Below are 18,730 nucleotides of genomic sequence, written 5' to 3' on the forward strand. Positions count from 1 at the left end.
GCCAAACAGATCCCATTGGAAAAGAAAAGGCTTTTCCATTCGCAGTTCTTTTTTGGTTTAGATGCAAAGAGCTTCTGATTGTCATTGCATTTCTTTGCTGCAGTTCACTAACCAGTAAGCTTTAAAGAATTGTTTTATTGCTATTACCATCTTCTTAGTTACACTATATAGAAAGATAGAATTTACAGGATGCTTAAAGATACCAAAAATTGTGCCACTGTTGAATTTATTAAAAATATTTGTTTTAATCAGTTTGAATTTTTATAACTTTACAGTTTGAGACTATACTATAGCAGTAATTGTTATTTACAAACGATAAAGATATGTTACCAGGTGGTATATATTACCACTTGCACTTATTTGGAAGTGCATGTTTATCTGCACTTCCAAATAAACATGGCTAAATGCATGTGTAAATGTAATATTAAAAATAACCTCAAAAAGTAAATTTGTAGAAAATGAAATGCAACCTTAGGAACTTTTGAAAATCTCCATGAAAAATCTCATTCTGAAAATTTTTCAGGATTTCTTTCAAGACAGTACAGGAGGAGGAAGCAGTTGCATCCTCTAATTTCTAAATATACAGACAAAGATGCATGCAGCTAGACTGCATGCTAATAAAATTCATCTAATCGGCAGAGTACGGCTCTGGGTTGAAACATTAAAACAGATGGTCAACACCAGTAACAATGTCTCTTTTTACAAGCGGTTTGATTAACACTTTTATGTATTTTTCTGTGCCAAAATGTTTTCCATTAAATTTTAGATACTTTAAGGTTGCTTAAATAATAAAATAATATTAACACCTGAATTTTGTTCTGGGAATATTGAAAGAAATTGATCACATAATCTCAAATTCATTAACAAAAAAGAACAGATGGATGGAAGGCTTCATTTGCCAGCTGCAGAACCATAGGGATTCATCCTAATATCACGGGCCTACCTCTGGTGATGTCATCAATTAAAGAGATATGATTCTAAAACTACATTCAAATCCCTACTTATAACAATGGCAAAGGCGAAGGGCAAATTATACCTTAAGATTCATGTATATTCTGATACAGACGCAACCTTCTCGTAAGAACACCGGGTTAAATATGCCAGTGATACGAACACATAGCAGAGACAGGGTGAGCACATCATACAAAGAGAATTTATACAAGTAAGCCAGCTGGGCACATAAGCTGTCCAGCACAACAAATCCAAATAATCCTCCATGATGGGAAGTGGCAAAAAGGAGTAGGGGGGTATTCCAACATATGTGGACACACTCGCTAAGGTAAAAGCTTCAATTAGCCTCGACACTGTGCCTATATTGTGAACATTCAGTGGCTGTGTCCTTTTCTAAGAATAACATGAAAGTCACTGAAATGTGTACTTAAAATAAGAGTGGCTGATGACATTTGAACCTCCCAAACATAGCAGATGAGGCACAGTAGGACAAGGGCATAAAGAAGGATTACCCTATATACATATATATATACACACACACACATATATATATATACATACACACACATATATATACACACATATATATATGAATGGGTGGTGGTGGGATGGGGAGTCAATAGCACAATAAAAAATTAGAATTAAAACAGCTTACCTTCCATCATGGTTGCAGATTTGCATTCCTCTATTTCCAAAGAGCCTGAAATGAAACCAGGAGGCACGGGGAGGAGGAGAGGAGAAGAAGCCCCCGGTTACAAATATTCAGTGGAACTGATGGGCAGCAGAGCAGCTGCAAGCTCGTGGATAACGCCCTGGCTAACTGTGAGCCTCCAACAATCCCAGACGCTGCCTGTCAACTCGCTCGACAGGAAGAAAGGAGGAAAAAGAGAGGAGGGGTAGGGGCTAGGCTAGCTTTCCATTAAGCCATGGATGCTTCTACTGCTACTGCTGCTTCTGTGGCTCCAGCCTACACGCAGAAGAGGATGCTGAGCGGTGGGGAAAAAGCCAACTGAAGGAAAAAGAGGCAGGGAGGGGAGGCGGAGAACAGACTGGGAGGGAGGGAGGATTTTGTGTGTGTGTGTGTGTTTGTAATGAGGGGCGGCAGCGTTGAGGAGGGACACTGGCAGTGTGCTGAGGTCACAGATGACCTCAGCCAATCTCTGCAGCTCTCTGCAAAGTCACATGGCTTACAGCTAGAATCTCCTGACACCACAGCTCAAAAGGGACGCTGCATTACCAACTCAGTTCCCCGACAAATAACTATCAGCATACACTGCATAAGCACACATTTACAAAAGCACAAAGAATAAGTGAAAAGCCAAAAGGCTCGTACAATTAAAACCAACAAAAGGCAAATGTGGTAAACAAACACATAAGCACCCCTCCTCACCACCCTACCTTATGTCAGTGCAGTGAGTCAACTGTACAATGCAAAGAATGGCATTATTTAGTCACACACAGGATAATATGAAAGTGACTACCCATTTTGAGAACAGTCGTGCACTCATTACTGCAGAAAAATATTTACCCAACACTGTCCTGTGTAGTGACTTTTTCTTTAGTAACAGATTGTGCCTGTCCTGCCCTGCATGGAATACCTCTGTGGTTCACTCTGCCCTCTCTCTTTCCTCCTCCCTTCGATTCACTCAAACCTCCGCCCTGCTCTGACAGTCTGCTTCACTCTGCAGCCTTTTTTACTGTCACCATGCTCACCAAGCCGCACTGGGAGCAGGATCGATCTGTGTGACGTCAAGGCAACGCAGGCTACAGCTGCAACCAACAAGCACAAAGGACTGACAGCAGCCCAGCCCCCGGAAAGGGGTGTGTGCTCGTGTTTGTGTAAGTACTCATTAACTGTCTATGACAGGGTAAAATGAGGCATGTGAATGAGTACATACAGACATGCACAATATGTAGTGGTGACAGCAGCGGTTGTAATGCTTTACAATATATATATATATATATATATATATATATATATATATATATATATATATATATATATATATATTTTTTTTTTTTATAACATCTACTTTTCATAAAAACAATTACGTTTTGTCCTGATTGTGTTTTTTTTCCTTTAAAAATACTAGTACACCTACTACTAAGTGTACTAGTTTTAAATTCAAACATTGCAAGAAATTACAATAAGTTTATTTTATTATTAATAATAAAAGTTTACTATTGACACATCAAAAAACATGTCAATAATAATATCAGTAAATGGTATTAAACTAAATGGTAACACTTTTATCTAGAATTTCTTTACATTTTCCATAACATTTTCTGTTTTTTTCAGTCGTGATCTCTGAGTAAATAGAGATATAGTTTGCAACACTGAAAACTTGTGTTGTGTTTGCACAACTTGTCTGCATGCAAACCCACTTATGGTGAGAAAAAAGAACTAACTACAAAAACATTTGCAATTTGTTCTGTCACCACTGGTGGCATCTGTCTAAAAAATATTTTAAATGACTTCATAATGAAGCTAACACTGACTTTAATCTAATGAGCATACATGTGACAGGACTAGAATTTAATTCTTAATTTTTCCAAATATCTTAAGCTGTGGGTGAGGGGAGGCGTATATGGAATGTATGATCTGGAGAATAAGTAGACTGGCAATGTTTAGCTAATACTGTGCAACCATAGCTTTTATTAAAGATTATTATACCAGGATATGCATATCCTTTGCTGCAAAGGATATATTGAAGAGGTTTACAAAAAAACAAGGCATTGTAAAAATACCAATGGCTTCTGCCAAAATAATTCAGAAATATGGGTGACATCAAGGTGAAAGGTTATTTACAACAACAACAAAAAAAAACATTTACTGATCCCTAAATGTGGATAAAAAGATTTTATAAAATGGGCAAACCATGCCTCCAATTCAGCATTTCTCTGGGTTTAAAAACACCAATGACAGACCAACCAGAAAAAGAGATGTCCGTGCACATCCTGAGATAAATGCAACTCTTCAGAGCTAAGCTAATTTTAAGTGGTTTGCAGCAAAAAAACAAAAAAAAAAACTCAACAATTCCTGCCACCTGCTGGTATTCTGTGGTAACATGCCACAGAATACCACCAGATCCGAGTCTGATGCATTTTATATTGCATATTCTAATATATTTTCTTTGTTCATTATACAATAACATTACACATACGTGATCCTTTGGTACAAAATAAAAATAAACTGGTTTGGATCAGCCAGTGCTATTATAGTACTTTTTTTTGTCAACTAGTGGCCAATTTTTCCAGTGTAGTCTTGGTGTAGTCAGCATGTCTACTGATGTGGGTCTTTCAACATAATAAAGACAACACAGGAAGAGGAAAACTGTAATTAATGCACAAATTAATGACTAATTTCCCTTACCAACAAATTACATTTATACAATACCACAACAGCATTCAATTGGAAAAATCTCAGCTGAATAGATTGAAGGAAAAACAGATTTAATTTAAGAAATTACTGTCTTGAATTTATCTGAAAAATTTGAGAATATTTTGAGTCAAAGAAATACATATGTTATCATTAAAGAACAATGTAATAAAATGAAGAGTCCTACATTATTGAGTCGATGGCCTCATTTCAAACCAAACAATTTCAAATCACACCATTTTCTTTTACATTACAAGTCATGCTATTATTCCTCATGCACAAAAATATAACATTTTAGCTAAAAAGACAAAAGCTGTATGCAAAGACAGCTAAAAGTCGGTCCCACTCCAGGCCTCACATGCTTAATGACCTGACAAAATGAACTGCACATTAACATGAAGCTATAAATTAGCGATCCATTTGCTTCATGCTAAGGAGACACAGCACTGCTGCTTAACTTACTGTACCTGCAATAATACGAAGCAAACCGGTAACCAGCTGATCAGCCATTTACTGCTTCCTCTGTGGATGCTCTGCTCTCTCTGGGGTCAGAAATGGGAGAAGAACAAGCGAAGAACTAATTCACTGAAAATCATAAGAAGAAAAACAGGATATGTATTGATAAAAGACAAAGAAGTGAAGAAGACAAACCTGTATGCGGCAGTTCTCAGCAGCACCTGTATACAACAAGTGATTGTCCACTGCGAAGGACTTTCACACAACCTGTGGAGAATAGCAATGTGGGACAGCAGGCTAGGAGTTCGAACTTGTCAGAGAGTGAAGGTCGGTCCTTTGAAGCAATAACTATGAATAGCTTTGCTCCTTTTTTATAAGAGTAAGTATACTTGTTTCTTCTGTTTTGTAGTTTACTTTACCTCAACTTATTTAAATAGAACAAAAGTACATGTGGGCTGGTCTTGGTAATGTTGTAGAAAAGGTTATGGATTACTACGTTTAGATATCTGGAATCAGCATTTAAAGTAGTCTTGGACACATTTACCAGACCACTTACATTTAGTCAATGTGAACAAATAAACCAATGAAAATTACTTTATAAACTTTTGTAAAATCTAAATAAGAATGCAGTTTTTAGAAAGGAATAAATTAGCACTCCTTCATGTTTATTATCACCTAATACAACATTACACAGGCATATTACATCAGGTCTGCATGATTATGACACCTTTACTCAGCATTTTGCAGAGGTTTGGCCTTTAAACCTAAGATATTTAGTTGAGTGTGGTCCTGGCATTCAATGTGAGAGTAAGCAATATGATGAGATAGAAAAAGTTAACCAGATAATCACACAACACATACCAATGAAATCCATCATGAATTGGCTTAGAAATAAAAATGAAAATGTTTTGGGTAGAAATAAAGCTCAGATCAAGATTTCACATAGATGCAAAGGGATACATGCAAGCATCGCCCTTAGTATCCTACCAGTGCAGGAAGGTAACATGCAATTTCTACAAATGTACGCATAACTACAATAATTGTCTCAAGAAGTTATTTCAATCGAACAGATTAAGAATTGCAATCAAATAGCAGAATGTCATAACATTGTATTATATTTTCCTAAGTGAAACAATTATTTTTGTCAAGTGCAATTTAATGTCTTTCCATAGACAAACAAAACTTAGATTACAAATCAATGTGTGAACAGTGGTTTAAGAAATGAATACTTGGCAACATATGTTACACCTGTTGAAATAAAAGCTTTTATATGGCAATGAACTAATGTTTCTGAGATTAAAATTAGTGTTTAATAAAACTCTCAAGATGTAGTTTGCAGAAATTTGTACACAAAGTAAAATACAAAAATATGATGAACTACTACTGTCATATTAATGTGAAGCATTCACAATTACTGCTTAAGTGTGAAGAAATATGTTAACATTTCTTTAAACAATTTAATCACAAGGGATTGGTGCCATCTGCTGATAACTTGAAAGAAGTGCTTTAATCAACCTTAAATACCCTGATTTGTATGCACTTTTATACGTGCAACAATTTAATCAAGGCTTAAATTAATATATTGCAGTAGGATGCATAAAGATGCAAAGACTTGATGGTGTGAGCCTACTGAAAGACCCTGCAGTGTAAACTAGTTCAACTAAAAACCCTACCAGACCAGTTTTATTTCCAAATAGTTCAATTTCCAACAAATAACTTCAAAACTGAATAATTTGAACATTTCATAACTAGTTCTTGAACATGACCATTTAAAATGGGGCTTTTAAGCAGGTTCTGAGAGTATAATGTGAAAGAATAGGCCACAAACAATAATTCCAGAATTAAACAATTAGCTTGATATCTGCAGAGACATTTTATGTCTCTGCAGATATTTTTATTTCAGGTGGAGTGCTTCCTGTGCCAACGTCCTTATCAAGGTAAAATATACTCTCCTTAGAGCATAGTTCACTCTATGGCATATAAACAAACACAATTCAGACAAAGAAAGACATGAAAATAATTACTTGAGGCAGACTGCATTTCTTCTTCCCAGATGGCAAAAACAGTGTTAGGGGAGAGTTTTCCAATGTAGGAAATCTAAAGTTATTCTGTATTCCTCCCTTTTCCCTTGTTCCCACCATCTTCTTTGCATTCATCATCTTTCACCTCCACCCACCAGTAAAACACCCTTCACATCCCTCCCTCCTGACCTACTTTCCCATCTTCTTTGCTCATGCTTTTTGCCTGTAGGGTGTGCTGTTGCTCCAATCTGGCTGTTCTTCAGAGATGCTGTTCTGAATCCATTTGAAGTAATCCTGTACCAGTGGCAAAACTTACAAGACAAATTCATATAAATAGTAATCACCCTTGCCATCTGAAGACAGTTTAAACCACAAAAGAAGTCAAAGAAAAAAGCTGTATATAGTAGAAAACAACTGTTTTATTGCAGCAAGCGAGGAGAGAGTAGAGGCTCTTTAGGTCTCTGAGTTTATGATCATTCATCAAATGTGTTCTACTTAAATCCTCAACTTCCATATAAAACAAAGCAGCTGCTTTTCTAATAATAGCAACACTTGGTACCAAACTGTTTTCTTGGTCAAACAAGGACAAATCTGGTATCTCCTTTTAAAATCTTCCAACCATATGGATTGTACGAATAAAAATCTTAATTTAGAAAGTTTAACTTTTTCAAATGTTGGAATATCTTGAAGATGGTAAACGGTACACGATTGTATTTGACCCCAGGTCAGCAACCTAGATGACACCAGCAATAATTCACTTTTTACACACAATTTCCAACTGAAGTTAACTGCCAACAAAGACAAGCTTTTCTGATAAGATACCACAAAACAAAAATGTCATCTCTATGCAGGGATTTCCCTGAGCTCATGTTGCAGCTGTCACGTCCCAATTCCCAAACCTTCTTGTCATTTCCTGCTCGAAAAAAGAGAAAAAAAAACAAAAAGTCTGCAAGCCTACAACCCACTCCGTCACTCCTCACAGCCAAAGTGCCCTGATGAAGGATGATGATTAGACTGCAGACATTAAATGTACACAAACACTCACCGAAGCCTCAGCTGTGAGTGCACTCAAATCATAACATTGTACTCAACGGCATGTAGATAAGGGGTGTGAATGGCAGGGTGCAGCATTGTGTGCCTACGTGCGATCCAGCCACACACAACCTCTCTGTTTGTACCACCATGCAAACACATTTCTTCGTCATTATCCCGCTTGCTGCCATGTCTAGGAGCGCAGGAACAAACTCTAGACCAAGAAATACACATATATACACACCCCAGCAGCCATTAAGCCTTTTTGTGAAATTAGCCTCCGCTTCCTGATTGCTTGATGATGCAAAGGAGGTTCAGTGCAGATTCACTGGCAACTTAATCTTGTTTAGTCTGATCCAGCAACAGTAAATTGATTATGGCTTCACATTTTTGATGAGAGATGCGAATGTTTTAAAAAATGTTCATGCAAAAATTCAAAACCTTTAAAGAATAAAATGTTTAGTTTATACGATTAGGGTGAGACTAAAAGATTTTTTTTTTCATGAGAAAAACTTCTCTTATTAAAGGAATAAAGTCATGATATTTTGAGAATATAGTCATAACATTAAAATAGAAAGTCATAAAACTACGAGAAAAAAATTGTTTTGAAAAAAATGCTTTGAGTTAACAAAATCTGATGTGATCAGCTTAAAAAATCTATGTAGTTCTTTATTCAAAACTTTAATTGGGCAATTCTTTCAAAGTCCTTCTATTGCTAAAATTTTCTGTTGATTTGTTAAAAAAGTTCAGTGTTTACTTATCTATAAAACCAACAGTAAAGCACAAACAAAATGCTCAATATTTCTCATTTTAACACTGCAGTAAGGGTGCGTTTACTATCAAAGTTCTCACAAAATTACTACTTAAACGGCATGTTGTAGACAACGGAAGATGAGAATTATTAGCTGAACGGAAAATCAACTAATAATTAAAAATATTAGCTGAGCCTGACTTTTAACATTGCTACAACATTGTTAGGACAAGTTAGGAGAGGAAAATGAACCTTAAAAAAAGTTACATTACTGAGAGCCAGTTAACCCCAAACTGGGCAGGCTGAAATCACCAGGGGAAAAGAGGAAGTCTGGGGATATCCAGTGTTTCAATGAAATAAATCAACTATGCCTATGGTCACCTCAGGACAAAATGAGAATCGACTGTAGTATTCATTCTCTTTTACACCAGTTTGAAAGGAAACACCGTTTAACTCCAACTTATTCCCTGACCTGAAACGCCATCCAGAGTCAGGGTCGTGTTACACCTTGTGAAATCCCTGTTCTCCCCTCTAGACTTGGATCACGGGATGGAAAAGATGAGCTCATCTCTCTGATACTACTCCAGTCTGTTCTGTGGTCTCACTAATGGTCTCCAGGATGTCAACACCAGTCCAATATGTCCCTCTTACTCACACCAATTACCATTTCCACACAGGACCAAGGCCTAAATAAACACACACCAGACTTGCTTTACAATCAGCTTATACTTATAAACAGAGGGGAGGTTGAAATTAGGTTGCTCCCGTGAGTACTGGACTTTGCCTGGACAAGCAGACTAAGGTGACATAATGGAGTCAGATGATCCCTCGACAGAGAGTTTCAAACATGTATTGTACATTCAAGAGTTACATACTAAGTGGTATCTTTATATGTAAAACAAGCAGAAAAATCACTGAAGTTGTGATTTTGAGGGTGTCTGGTTGGTGGTAATTTCCAAGAAGAGTATGAATAAGCAACACCTCTGCCTAATTGGCACTGAAAAAGAAAAAGCTCAAACAAGGGAAACAAAACCAGCCTAATACAAAATTTGAGATAAAAAGAGAAAAAAAAAACCTTCTCTATGCCTGATTTCTGGCTCTCTCAGGCTTGTTCTGGACACCCACGAGAATGCTGCTAATGTAGGTTATGTGTGCAAGTAGAAACTGTGACGCATTAATAAAGTCCACACAGGCCTCCCAATGACGCATTTAACAAGACCTATAATTCACAAGGTTTCTTAAAATAAGTAGACCATTTTAAAACTATTGGGTTTGACAGCCCTTCAGAGGAGACAGAGAAGAATGAACCCAACTCTTGACCTAAAAACAGATAATCAGAATGACTTGTCAGGATGCCCGAAGTATACACTCAAAAATGGCATATGATACACTCAAAAAGTGGGAGTAGAAGAACGGTGTTCCTCTACTCCCACTTCCACAAACATCCTGAGTCACCTAACAAACAAAACTCCATTACTTTAGAGGAATCTCCATCTGCATTCTAAAAAATACACAAAAGAGTGGGAAGAAATGCAGAGGCCATCATGTGAAAATCCTGTCTTTTAAGCAGTATTTTATTTGATAAATAACTTAAGTGCAGAGTCTGGTGCTAGAGGCTGCTTAATTAAGAAAATCAGTGGGATATTATAAAGTTAGAATATCAACAAAATCTTATTTTCTTCCAATCAATAAGTCCAAAAAGTAAACATAGACTAAAAACTAAATATAGACTAATTACACAAAGAGCGAGATATGTCAAGTTTTTATTTCTTTTAATTTTTATGATTATTGCATAGAAGTAATACATTTTATTGTAGGAATGTTGCCTGAATTTTGGTTGTATTTAGCTGTCAGCCATTTTATATTTACTGAAATTAACAGAGGAGTGGTACAAACTTTGCAAAGGATGAGCTGATTGCTTTGGCCAGTGAGGCTGTTAAAAACATCTTATTTGAACTCCCATGCAGTGCAGCACTAATCAGTTCTAGGTCAGTGTACACAAATCAAATCTCTGGAAATTAATCTGCACCTAGGGAGAGCATCTCTATGGACAAACACATGTATGAAGAAAAACAGATAAATATGGATGCAAAGGCTTCTTTCTCCTCACAGAAAGCCTCAGCTCACCCACACTCACATAAATCCCTCACCACCAACACTTCCGGTGTGTTCTTAGGTCTTAAAATGAACATTATTTATGTTGCACACACACACTTACTCTAGATAAATCCATTTCCCCCCACACTTCACAATATTCATTTAAAAAATATCTCACTCACATAGGACTGAGGATTATTTTTAGCAAGCTCATGTTTCACAGCCAACTAAATTTGGATCCGGCACAACACAGAACAGTCAGAATTTTTAGAACAAGGACCTAAAAATAGCTCTAAATCACTGACGCTGTGGAAATCCTCCATGTGTTTATATCAGAGGGTAAGGAATCTCTATGCAATACCAATGGAAAAGCAGCATAATCAACAATTTGTCTTCAGCAGCAACAACACCTTCTGCATTTAGCCACATAAGTCAGAAAATACATTATAACTTCTAGAATCACACATATATAAAATTATACATAAATGTGTTTCTGGACATTTGTGGGGAAAAATATTGTGACCTATAATATCATACCTGCATCATGTTGGGTAGACATAATATTGGAATATTAAAAATAGAACCTTGCGTCCCTTTAGACTATGAATAATTTACTCATTCGTCTTCCTTCTATTTATGTTCATGCAACCCCATTGCAGCTCCATCAGACTAGTGGCAGCAGGAATTAGCAAATATCTGGTGGAACTCTGTGTTTGTCGAGCTAAACTACAAAGCTCTTCAGAATGATTATAAACAGCTTTATGGAGAATCTGTTGTGATTACTTGCTGAATGGGGTTGAGTCAGCTGGGGTTCAAGCTTCTGAGATAGAAGCAATTTCAAGGCATCAAATATGTCTATAACACAAAGTAAACTTTATTTTAAGATATTTTTAACATAGCATTCTTGTAACACCAAAAGAAAACAGTTATGTGATTTTATAAGCCATAAAATAGCACTATGTGCCTGGAAAATACAGACCCCAAGCTTTTCAGGCTAGAATGACCTCCTGGATAAGTCCTTAAAGTAACGTTGATAGGCTGGTCAGTCATTGGAATGTTCATCGCAAATATTCTTTCTATTTGATGGTTACCACATTTAATGTGTTTCACTGAAGTTCCCAAACCTTTACATTCAGCTTGTGATTCTGATCAGATTGGAGTTTCACAACTGTTTGGCCAGATTGTGATTTTCTCCTAACTTTCTTAAAACAAATGCTCTCAAATTCCACCAGTTAAGATTTCTGAGGACTCTGGAGGTCAAGTTAAAAAAACTTTAGATTAATCATATCAGTTCTTTGAGTCATTTCTTCACAGATTTTTTTTTTTAAACTGAGTAACTGCTGCCCAACAAGACAGTTACAAACCGTCTCTCTTGTGTCAGATACCAACTGCACAAGAAAAAGCCACATGAATACAACTTTATATATTTCTCCACAAACAAAAGTTGTTTCTAACTCATCCTAACTCCAAATAGTCATACAGTTATGGGTGGAGAGCGGATTTGCCCACAGTCTTGGCCCTATGTCCAATACCCAGAACCTCTATCCTGAAAAAGTTACTTGAGGGGGTTTTCTCAGCTCTAAACAGGAAACAGATCAGAATTGTTCCCAGGCTGAATTCCCAAGTAAAGTAAAAACTGAAACCTCATTCTTGTTTCATCATGTAATTTCTTCCCACTGCTATTTTTCTTTCCACAGGGAAGTTTATTAAAAGGTTATGGACAACTTCTTCTTGAACTCACTCTTTTTCACCACACTAAAGATGATTTTGTGGTACCCCTCGTATCTATTTGATAGAATGATATCTTTCACGTTTCTTCAATTTCTTAAAATAAAAGAGGGTCTCTTCTTTTCTAACAAATATTTATGCATGCTTGAGCCTAAGGTGTACCTTCCATGTGAGCAATCACGTTCCGACACCTGCTCTGTTCAAGTTACAAAACAAAAAAACTCAGAGAGTTTTCCACATTCATTGGATCCAATTAAAATTATTCTGATAAGGTACAGCCTGTTCTCTAGTAGTTTGATTCAATTCTCCCCAGACTTACAATGCCTAAATTATTCATCAGAGTGTTAACGGACAAACAAATGATTAATACTATCCACCTGAAGAGAGTTTTACTATGCATGGAAATAAACCTGAAGAAACCGACTGATGTGTGTAATACTTGTGCAAAGCAGGAACAAAGCATGTGCTTGACTGGAAACATTTCAAATTAAACTCAAGAGTGAAAATACTATTTCAAGAATTCTCTCTTTGCTAGATAATGTACAGCAAAAAACATTATTATTATTATTTCTGACAGCCAAGACCTGCTTGGCTGTCAGAAATTCAAAACATTTTTTTCTATGACACCCACAACACAAATGATTCTATTTAAACAATGAATAAAAGTGAGTTTTCCTCAAGTATCACTTTCCAAGGAGCTTTGGCAACCTCACTTTAAACAGTAAACTTAAGCATCAACAGGCAAGGCACATTAACAAAGAAGTGCATTTATGTAAATACTTTTCTTAACAGTGACTTTAAAAGGTAAAGATAATTTTATTTATATACCACATTTTCAGCAACAAGGCAATACAAAGATCTTTACATGAATTTCAAAGAAATACATATACTTTGGATTTAACTGTAAAATACTTTACAGTTAATTGGAAATAAAGGATAGTAGTGTGCCTGAAAGATTTGATGAAGATTCTTTACGAGACCAACTTTTTTCCAATATCACTGATTTACATACACATGGAAGACAATAGTTTGTGTTACCAGGAAATAAAAATCCCCAACAAAAAAAAAATGTTGTTGGGGAAAAGGATATTTTCCCAGGATTTCATCATTTATGAGAAACTTACTGAAACCTTAAAATACACAGTGGCCGCTGATGTGGGAAGTGCACAGTTTAAAGTAATAGCAAGCAAAATGCTGGAATTACTTTCAGTTTCAACTTCCAGTTACTGCAGCCTAAAAGTGTATCTTCTTGTTGAAGATAGACTTCAACCACAAAATAATTGTAACATAAAAATGTATGTTACAAAGTGGGGGTTTCTTAAAGATACAGAGGCCAATTTCAAGGTGTCATATTGTGAAGTCAAATTTATTTTAAACTATGTTTGATATCCACAGCATTTTTATAAAACTTAAGGTGACATAGTTACAGTACTTGATTGTGCTATAAAACAGCATTATATGTATGCCGCTCTAAAGAAACCTAAATTGCTTTTCTAATCTGATTCTCATCCTTTCTCCAATTTCTCATCCACATTGTTCCACAGTTTACTCCATGTACTGTGGAGTACTCACTTTTAACCTAGAGAAGGAATTAGATTAGTCACTCTTTAGCTCTTTTTTAGAAACTACAGAGTACTCACTATTTAGACCAATATTAAATTTCTTCGATTAATTTTCAGATTATGCAGAGAGACTATTACTGCAACCCAGAAAAGGAATTAGAACAAACTTAAAATGCAGGGGAAAAAAAATCTTACAGAACAGAAATACTTAATTTTTAATTATTACTTAGAAACTGCTCTAAATTTGCAAATTTAGAGCATACTTAGAAAGAATTTCAGAAAACTACTTGTCAATAATAATTTTCTAGTTTAAACGTAACTGTTAGATTTTTTTAGAACTAACCAAGTCCCTTAGTTTCAATATATTCTACTGAATAAACAAGCTATCAGTATATTGACATTTACTTAATAAAATATTCTCATAGTTTTGTATACTTTTCGTTTTGTACAACCTTTCAGAAACTTCATTATTCTAAGCCAAATTTAAAGTTGCAAACTTGAACAAAAAACACTTCCTGTCTCTTCCCTAGCAACTTATTAAACTACAACAGTTAGATTATTGCAGAAACAGAAAAGGGGAATTGCACAACTGAAGCATTATGATCTAGCATTAAGGTCGATCATCACTTGATCGAACTTCCAGGCGTTCGATCATCACTTGATCGACCTTGCAACCCAAGGGTGTGTTGCCATGGTGAGGCATTTCCGCCACGATTTAGAAATTTTACAAAACTAAGTACATTTTCAACTAAACGGAACTTTTTCATACACTCACTTGAGCTTAGATAGCAATAACCTTTGTATACTAAATCGGAGCTAATCTACAACTTCCCATTGTATTAAATGCAAGCTAAGGAGTATACTAATACATTAGCTTACCTTTTACTTGTGAACGTGTTTAGCTTCTGTCAATTGGCAGTATGCTAATGCCTCGACAGTGTTTACATTTAAACCATTTAAAATTGCTAAAAACTGCCATGCTTTCAGTTCATTAGTACTTATGTGTTTGGGAAACATTTCTGGACTCTTTACCTATTTTCCAGGCGTTTGTAAATCAATCAATTCTTCCCGGAAGTACGTTTTACTCCTGCAGGTCCTGAGCGGACGTAGGACAGAGATCGGCAACTCGCGGCTCTTTAGCGCCGCCCTAGTGGCTCTCTGGAGCTTTTTCAAAATGTTTGAAAATGGAAAAAGATGGGGATAGAAAATATATTTTTTGTTTTAATATGGTTTCTGTAGGAGGATAAACAGTCATTCTTAACGTTTTACAATGCTATAAAAATGTGAAGAATAAATATTAAATGTCAATTTCTAGCTACGAAGATTTGTGTCATATTCATATGTTTGCTCTGTAGCGACAAGTTGACAAATAACAGAAAGAGTACCGTACTTTTTGGACTATAGAGCGCACCTTAATATAAGCCGCACCTACAAATGTTTGGGGAAAAAATAGGAAAAGTGCATGTATAAACCGCACCAGACTATAAACTGCATGGTTCAAAGCGTGGGGGAAAAGTAAAGGCTTATAGTTCGTAAAATACGATAATGTGAAAAACATTTCCAGAGAAGGCGCTTCATTAGCTACCTTCAAGATTAAAGTTAAATTTCACAAGCCTGATGTTGAGAAGCTGACCAGTGACGTCCGTAAACAGAAGCCACATTTAGAATGACACTCAGGTCAGGTTAGTCGCTCAGGTCTGAGGATGGTTGCATAACAAAAGAGAAGAAGCTACTGCTATGTTTTATCATAGGACTGACTTGCTTGGCATTTGAAAACCAAAAAATTAAAGAAAAAGATGTTTTTCAGAGTTTCATTTCATAGTTTAATTTATATGGATGTTTTGAAATAATATTTATTTCTAATTTACCAATATCTGAAAAATTACATGTGCACATCTTTTATTTTTATCATTTCTATTTAAAAAAAAATAAGGAAAGAAATTAAACTGATGGTTTTGCTTGTTTTCTTTTTCACATTTGAATTACTTTAAAAATTAATACCTTTTGCCCACCCTTTAAAGGGGATTTATTACATATTTTCTAGGCACATAGTTCCATTTTATAGCACACTCAAGTAAGTATGTTACTTTTAGTTGTTATACAAAATGCTATATATAGTACATGAAATATGAAATGTGTCTTTGTAATTTACCCCCTTGAAACTGGGCCTTTAAGGTTTGTTTGTCTTTGTGGAGATCTAACATTGACTTAAACAAAGCAAGACCGGCCTGGAGGGCTTCACTGGAGTCCCAAAACCTTAGAAACCATTTGCTTTATAACTTTCCGTATTGATAGTGATTTTTTTTCTTTTTTTTTCCCAATAACCATGAACATTCTTAAAAATGTTGATAAAAGCAATATGGAATAGATTATTTTCTTTGTTATTGCAGTAAATGAAATGATATGCTTGAGTTAATTTTGTATACAATGTTATTTGGAGAAACCAATGCCAGCAGAAAAGGAAGAAACAATACTCTAATTTAAAACAAATTAAATTTAATGCAGTAAACAGCCTGGGGTTACCTGCATGTTTATGTTTGTTATGAAATAAAATTAATAAATGCCTTTTGAAAAAAATGCATTCAGCCAGTTTGTTGAGCTGATTCATACTTCTGGCTACAACGCAACTCCCCTGTCTGGTCTCACTGAGTCTCACTATAATTAATCAAAGCCAGTCCTGAAAAGTAATTTCCTCTGGCAAATCACTATATTTTGACATCCAACCCAATAAGGTTACATAATAAGGAAGTTATTTTCTTGCTCACCCACGTTTGGATTTTAGAAAACACAGCCTGACACCACATTGGCTTTAGCATGCAATCTGATTCACATGTTGATTCTCTGGTTTTACAGCTTTGTTGAAAAGGTGCTGAGGTGCTGCAATGAATGGTGAATGGGAAACTGAAAGTTCTGGCTCTCATGCTCACAATAAACCAGGGTTTGTCTGCATGTAAACAGGGTAAGAGGTCATTAAATGGCAACTTTTGATCTCTTCGTCTTGAATTAATCTTACTGTTCAGGTGGGACTTATATTCTACTAATAAACTCAAACATTTAATAAGGTAGGAACAAGTTTGGTCATTTAGGCATTTTCATTCATTAATTTATACTTAAGCTATTTGGGGGTGGAGGGAGACTCAGACAAAAATGTTCAGTCAGTTGCTGAATAAATACTTTCTTGTATTTTTCACTTCGTCAGTACTTAAGAAAATATGGCTGCACAATGTAGCTGAATAGTGATAGCCGTGTTTGTTTCTTTTTTTAGAATCTGGACCACATTTATTCATCTCCAGAATGGTGTTCATTTTGGTAGTGTTTGTTATTTGTGGGTCTGCAGGGGTACAGAAGGTAGAGGTCACTCAAGACAGTATTTGTGCAAAAACTGCCACTGGTTGCCAGCACTGATTAAAATAGTTCGAAAAAATTAATTATGAAGATAATTTCTACACCAAGCGGCCAAGCATACTTGTTTTGTGCAAATTTCACTGTAATACCTACAAAAGTGTGGAAAATGTATTAGTTAATAAGTATGAATTAGCCATAATGTGGCAGCATTATCTTATTAACACATTTTATCTTGTTAAGATAATGCTGTCAGACTTAACCAGTGGTCAAATTCAAATTAAAGTGCATTAAAAATTTGTAGTAATGAATGCAAACTTATTGGTCAAAATTATCAGGTTTTACTTTCTGTCTTATGCTGTCAACACATGCAGATAAGAATGCATGTTGTCCCTTGTCGGGCTGTCTTTACTAGTACGTGCTGTTTGAGACATTACCAGCATGCGACTGTTTTGTTGTTATCCCACAGAGAAATACTGAAAACGTTTCTCGGTATTTAAGGCACGGTTGCTGTGGCAACTCGATCGACAGAGCATATTTATTCATGTCTGTGATACAATGTGAGAGGAAAAGCCCTTTTTTCTTGTTAGTGTCATCCTCACTCTGCACTTGTATACATTTTCAGACTTTCAAATACATTTAATCAATACACACAAAGGGACCATTGCCCATCAAAGGGGGCTGAATAATCCCATTAAAACAGATTTGTGCTCTTATAAAATAAATAGGCGAACATGTATGAAGTCAATTTAAGATCTTGACAGGAATCTTACTTGATCATTCCCATCGTCTTGGTGGGAATGATCTTAAGACTTTCTGCCTCTGATGAACTTGAAGCTCAACAATGAGTTCCATCATCAGGTGTATTTTGTTTTTAGATATGTACCTTTAGACTTGGTGTGATTGTGCTGTTGTGGTCAAATATACACACAGTACTCAATATATCATTTGGTAACTGGTAAAAAATATTCTTCCAACTTTCTCTTAGATATTTCACTGTGGTATAAGCTATGTCTTATATTTGTTGCTCTATTTTTCTATACCTCTCTGTGTCAAAAATTTAATATTTTAATGTTTAAATATTATTCAGATCTGGTTGTGTAATCCTTCCAATTTGTTTAAACTTATTTCTTCCCCAGCAGGGGGCAGTGGAAACAAGATATGGGTATTGTTGAACTGGAAAGTGATTTACAAGTACTGATGATACACTGGGAAGTTTATTGTTTAATTTTCTTCTTATTTACTTTTTTAAATTGTACTGACTTATTAACTGCTAAATACTTTACTCCTATTTACTGCTGTTAATGTCTGTCAGCTGTAGGACCACAATATTAAGATGTATTTTCTGGCTCTTTATTTTGAAAATATTTAAAGTATGTAGAAAAAAAAATGAAAGAATTGGACACAATTC

General features: G+C 35.6%; 1 protein-coding gene across 8 annotated transcripts in view; it reads right to left on the reverse strand.

The window, feature by feature from the left end:
* The window catches only part of sgip1a (SH3GL interacting endocytic adaptor 1a), a 71,401-nt gene extending 56,420 nt beyond the window's left edge, over nucleotides 1-14,981 (reverse strand). For 4 of the 8 annotated variants that reach the window (XM_055052091.1, XM_055052074.1, XM_055052108.1 and 1 more), the window contains exons 1-3: nucleotides 14,857-14,981; nucleotides 4,982-5,053; nucleotides 4,798-4,872 (exon numbers count right to left, since the gene is read on the reverse strand). In XM_055052091.1, coding sequence (XP_054908066.1) covers nucleotides 4,798-4,840 — 43 coding nt within the window. In that variant the 5' untranslated portion in view covers nucleotides 4,841-4,872; nucleotides 4,982-5,053; nucleotides 14,857-14,981. Of the gene's footprint in view, nucleotides 1-1,606; nucleotides 2,058-2,549; nucleotides 2,578-4,797; nucleotides 4,873-4,981; nucleotides 5,054-14,856 lie in introns of those variants that run through there. The other 4 variants (XM_055052127.1, XM_055052131.1, XM_055052083.1 and 1 more) reach the window with 4 other exon arrangements.
* Between the last annotated feature and the right edge of the window lie 3,749 nt (nucleotides 14,982-18,730).

This window comes from Poeciliopsis prolifica, unplaced genomic scaffold, assembly GCF_027474105.1.
Source record: "Poeciliopsis prolifica strain line A6 unplaced genomic scaffold, Auburn_PproV2 SCAFFOLD002, whole genome shotgun sequence".
NCBI lineage: Eukaryota > Metazoa > Chordata > Actinopteri > Cyprinodontiformes > Poeciliidae > Poeciliopsis > Poeciliopsis prolifica.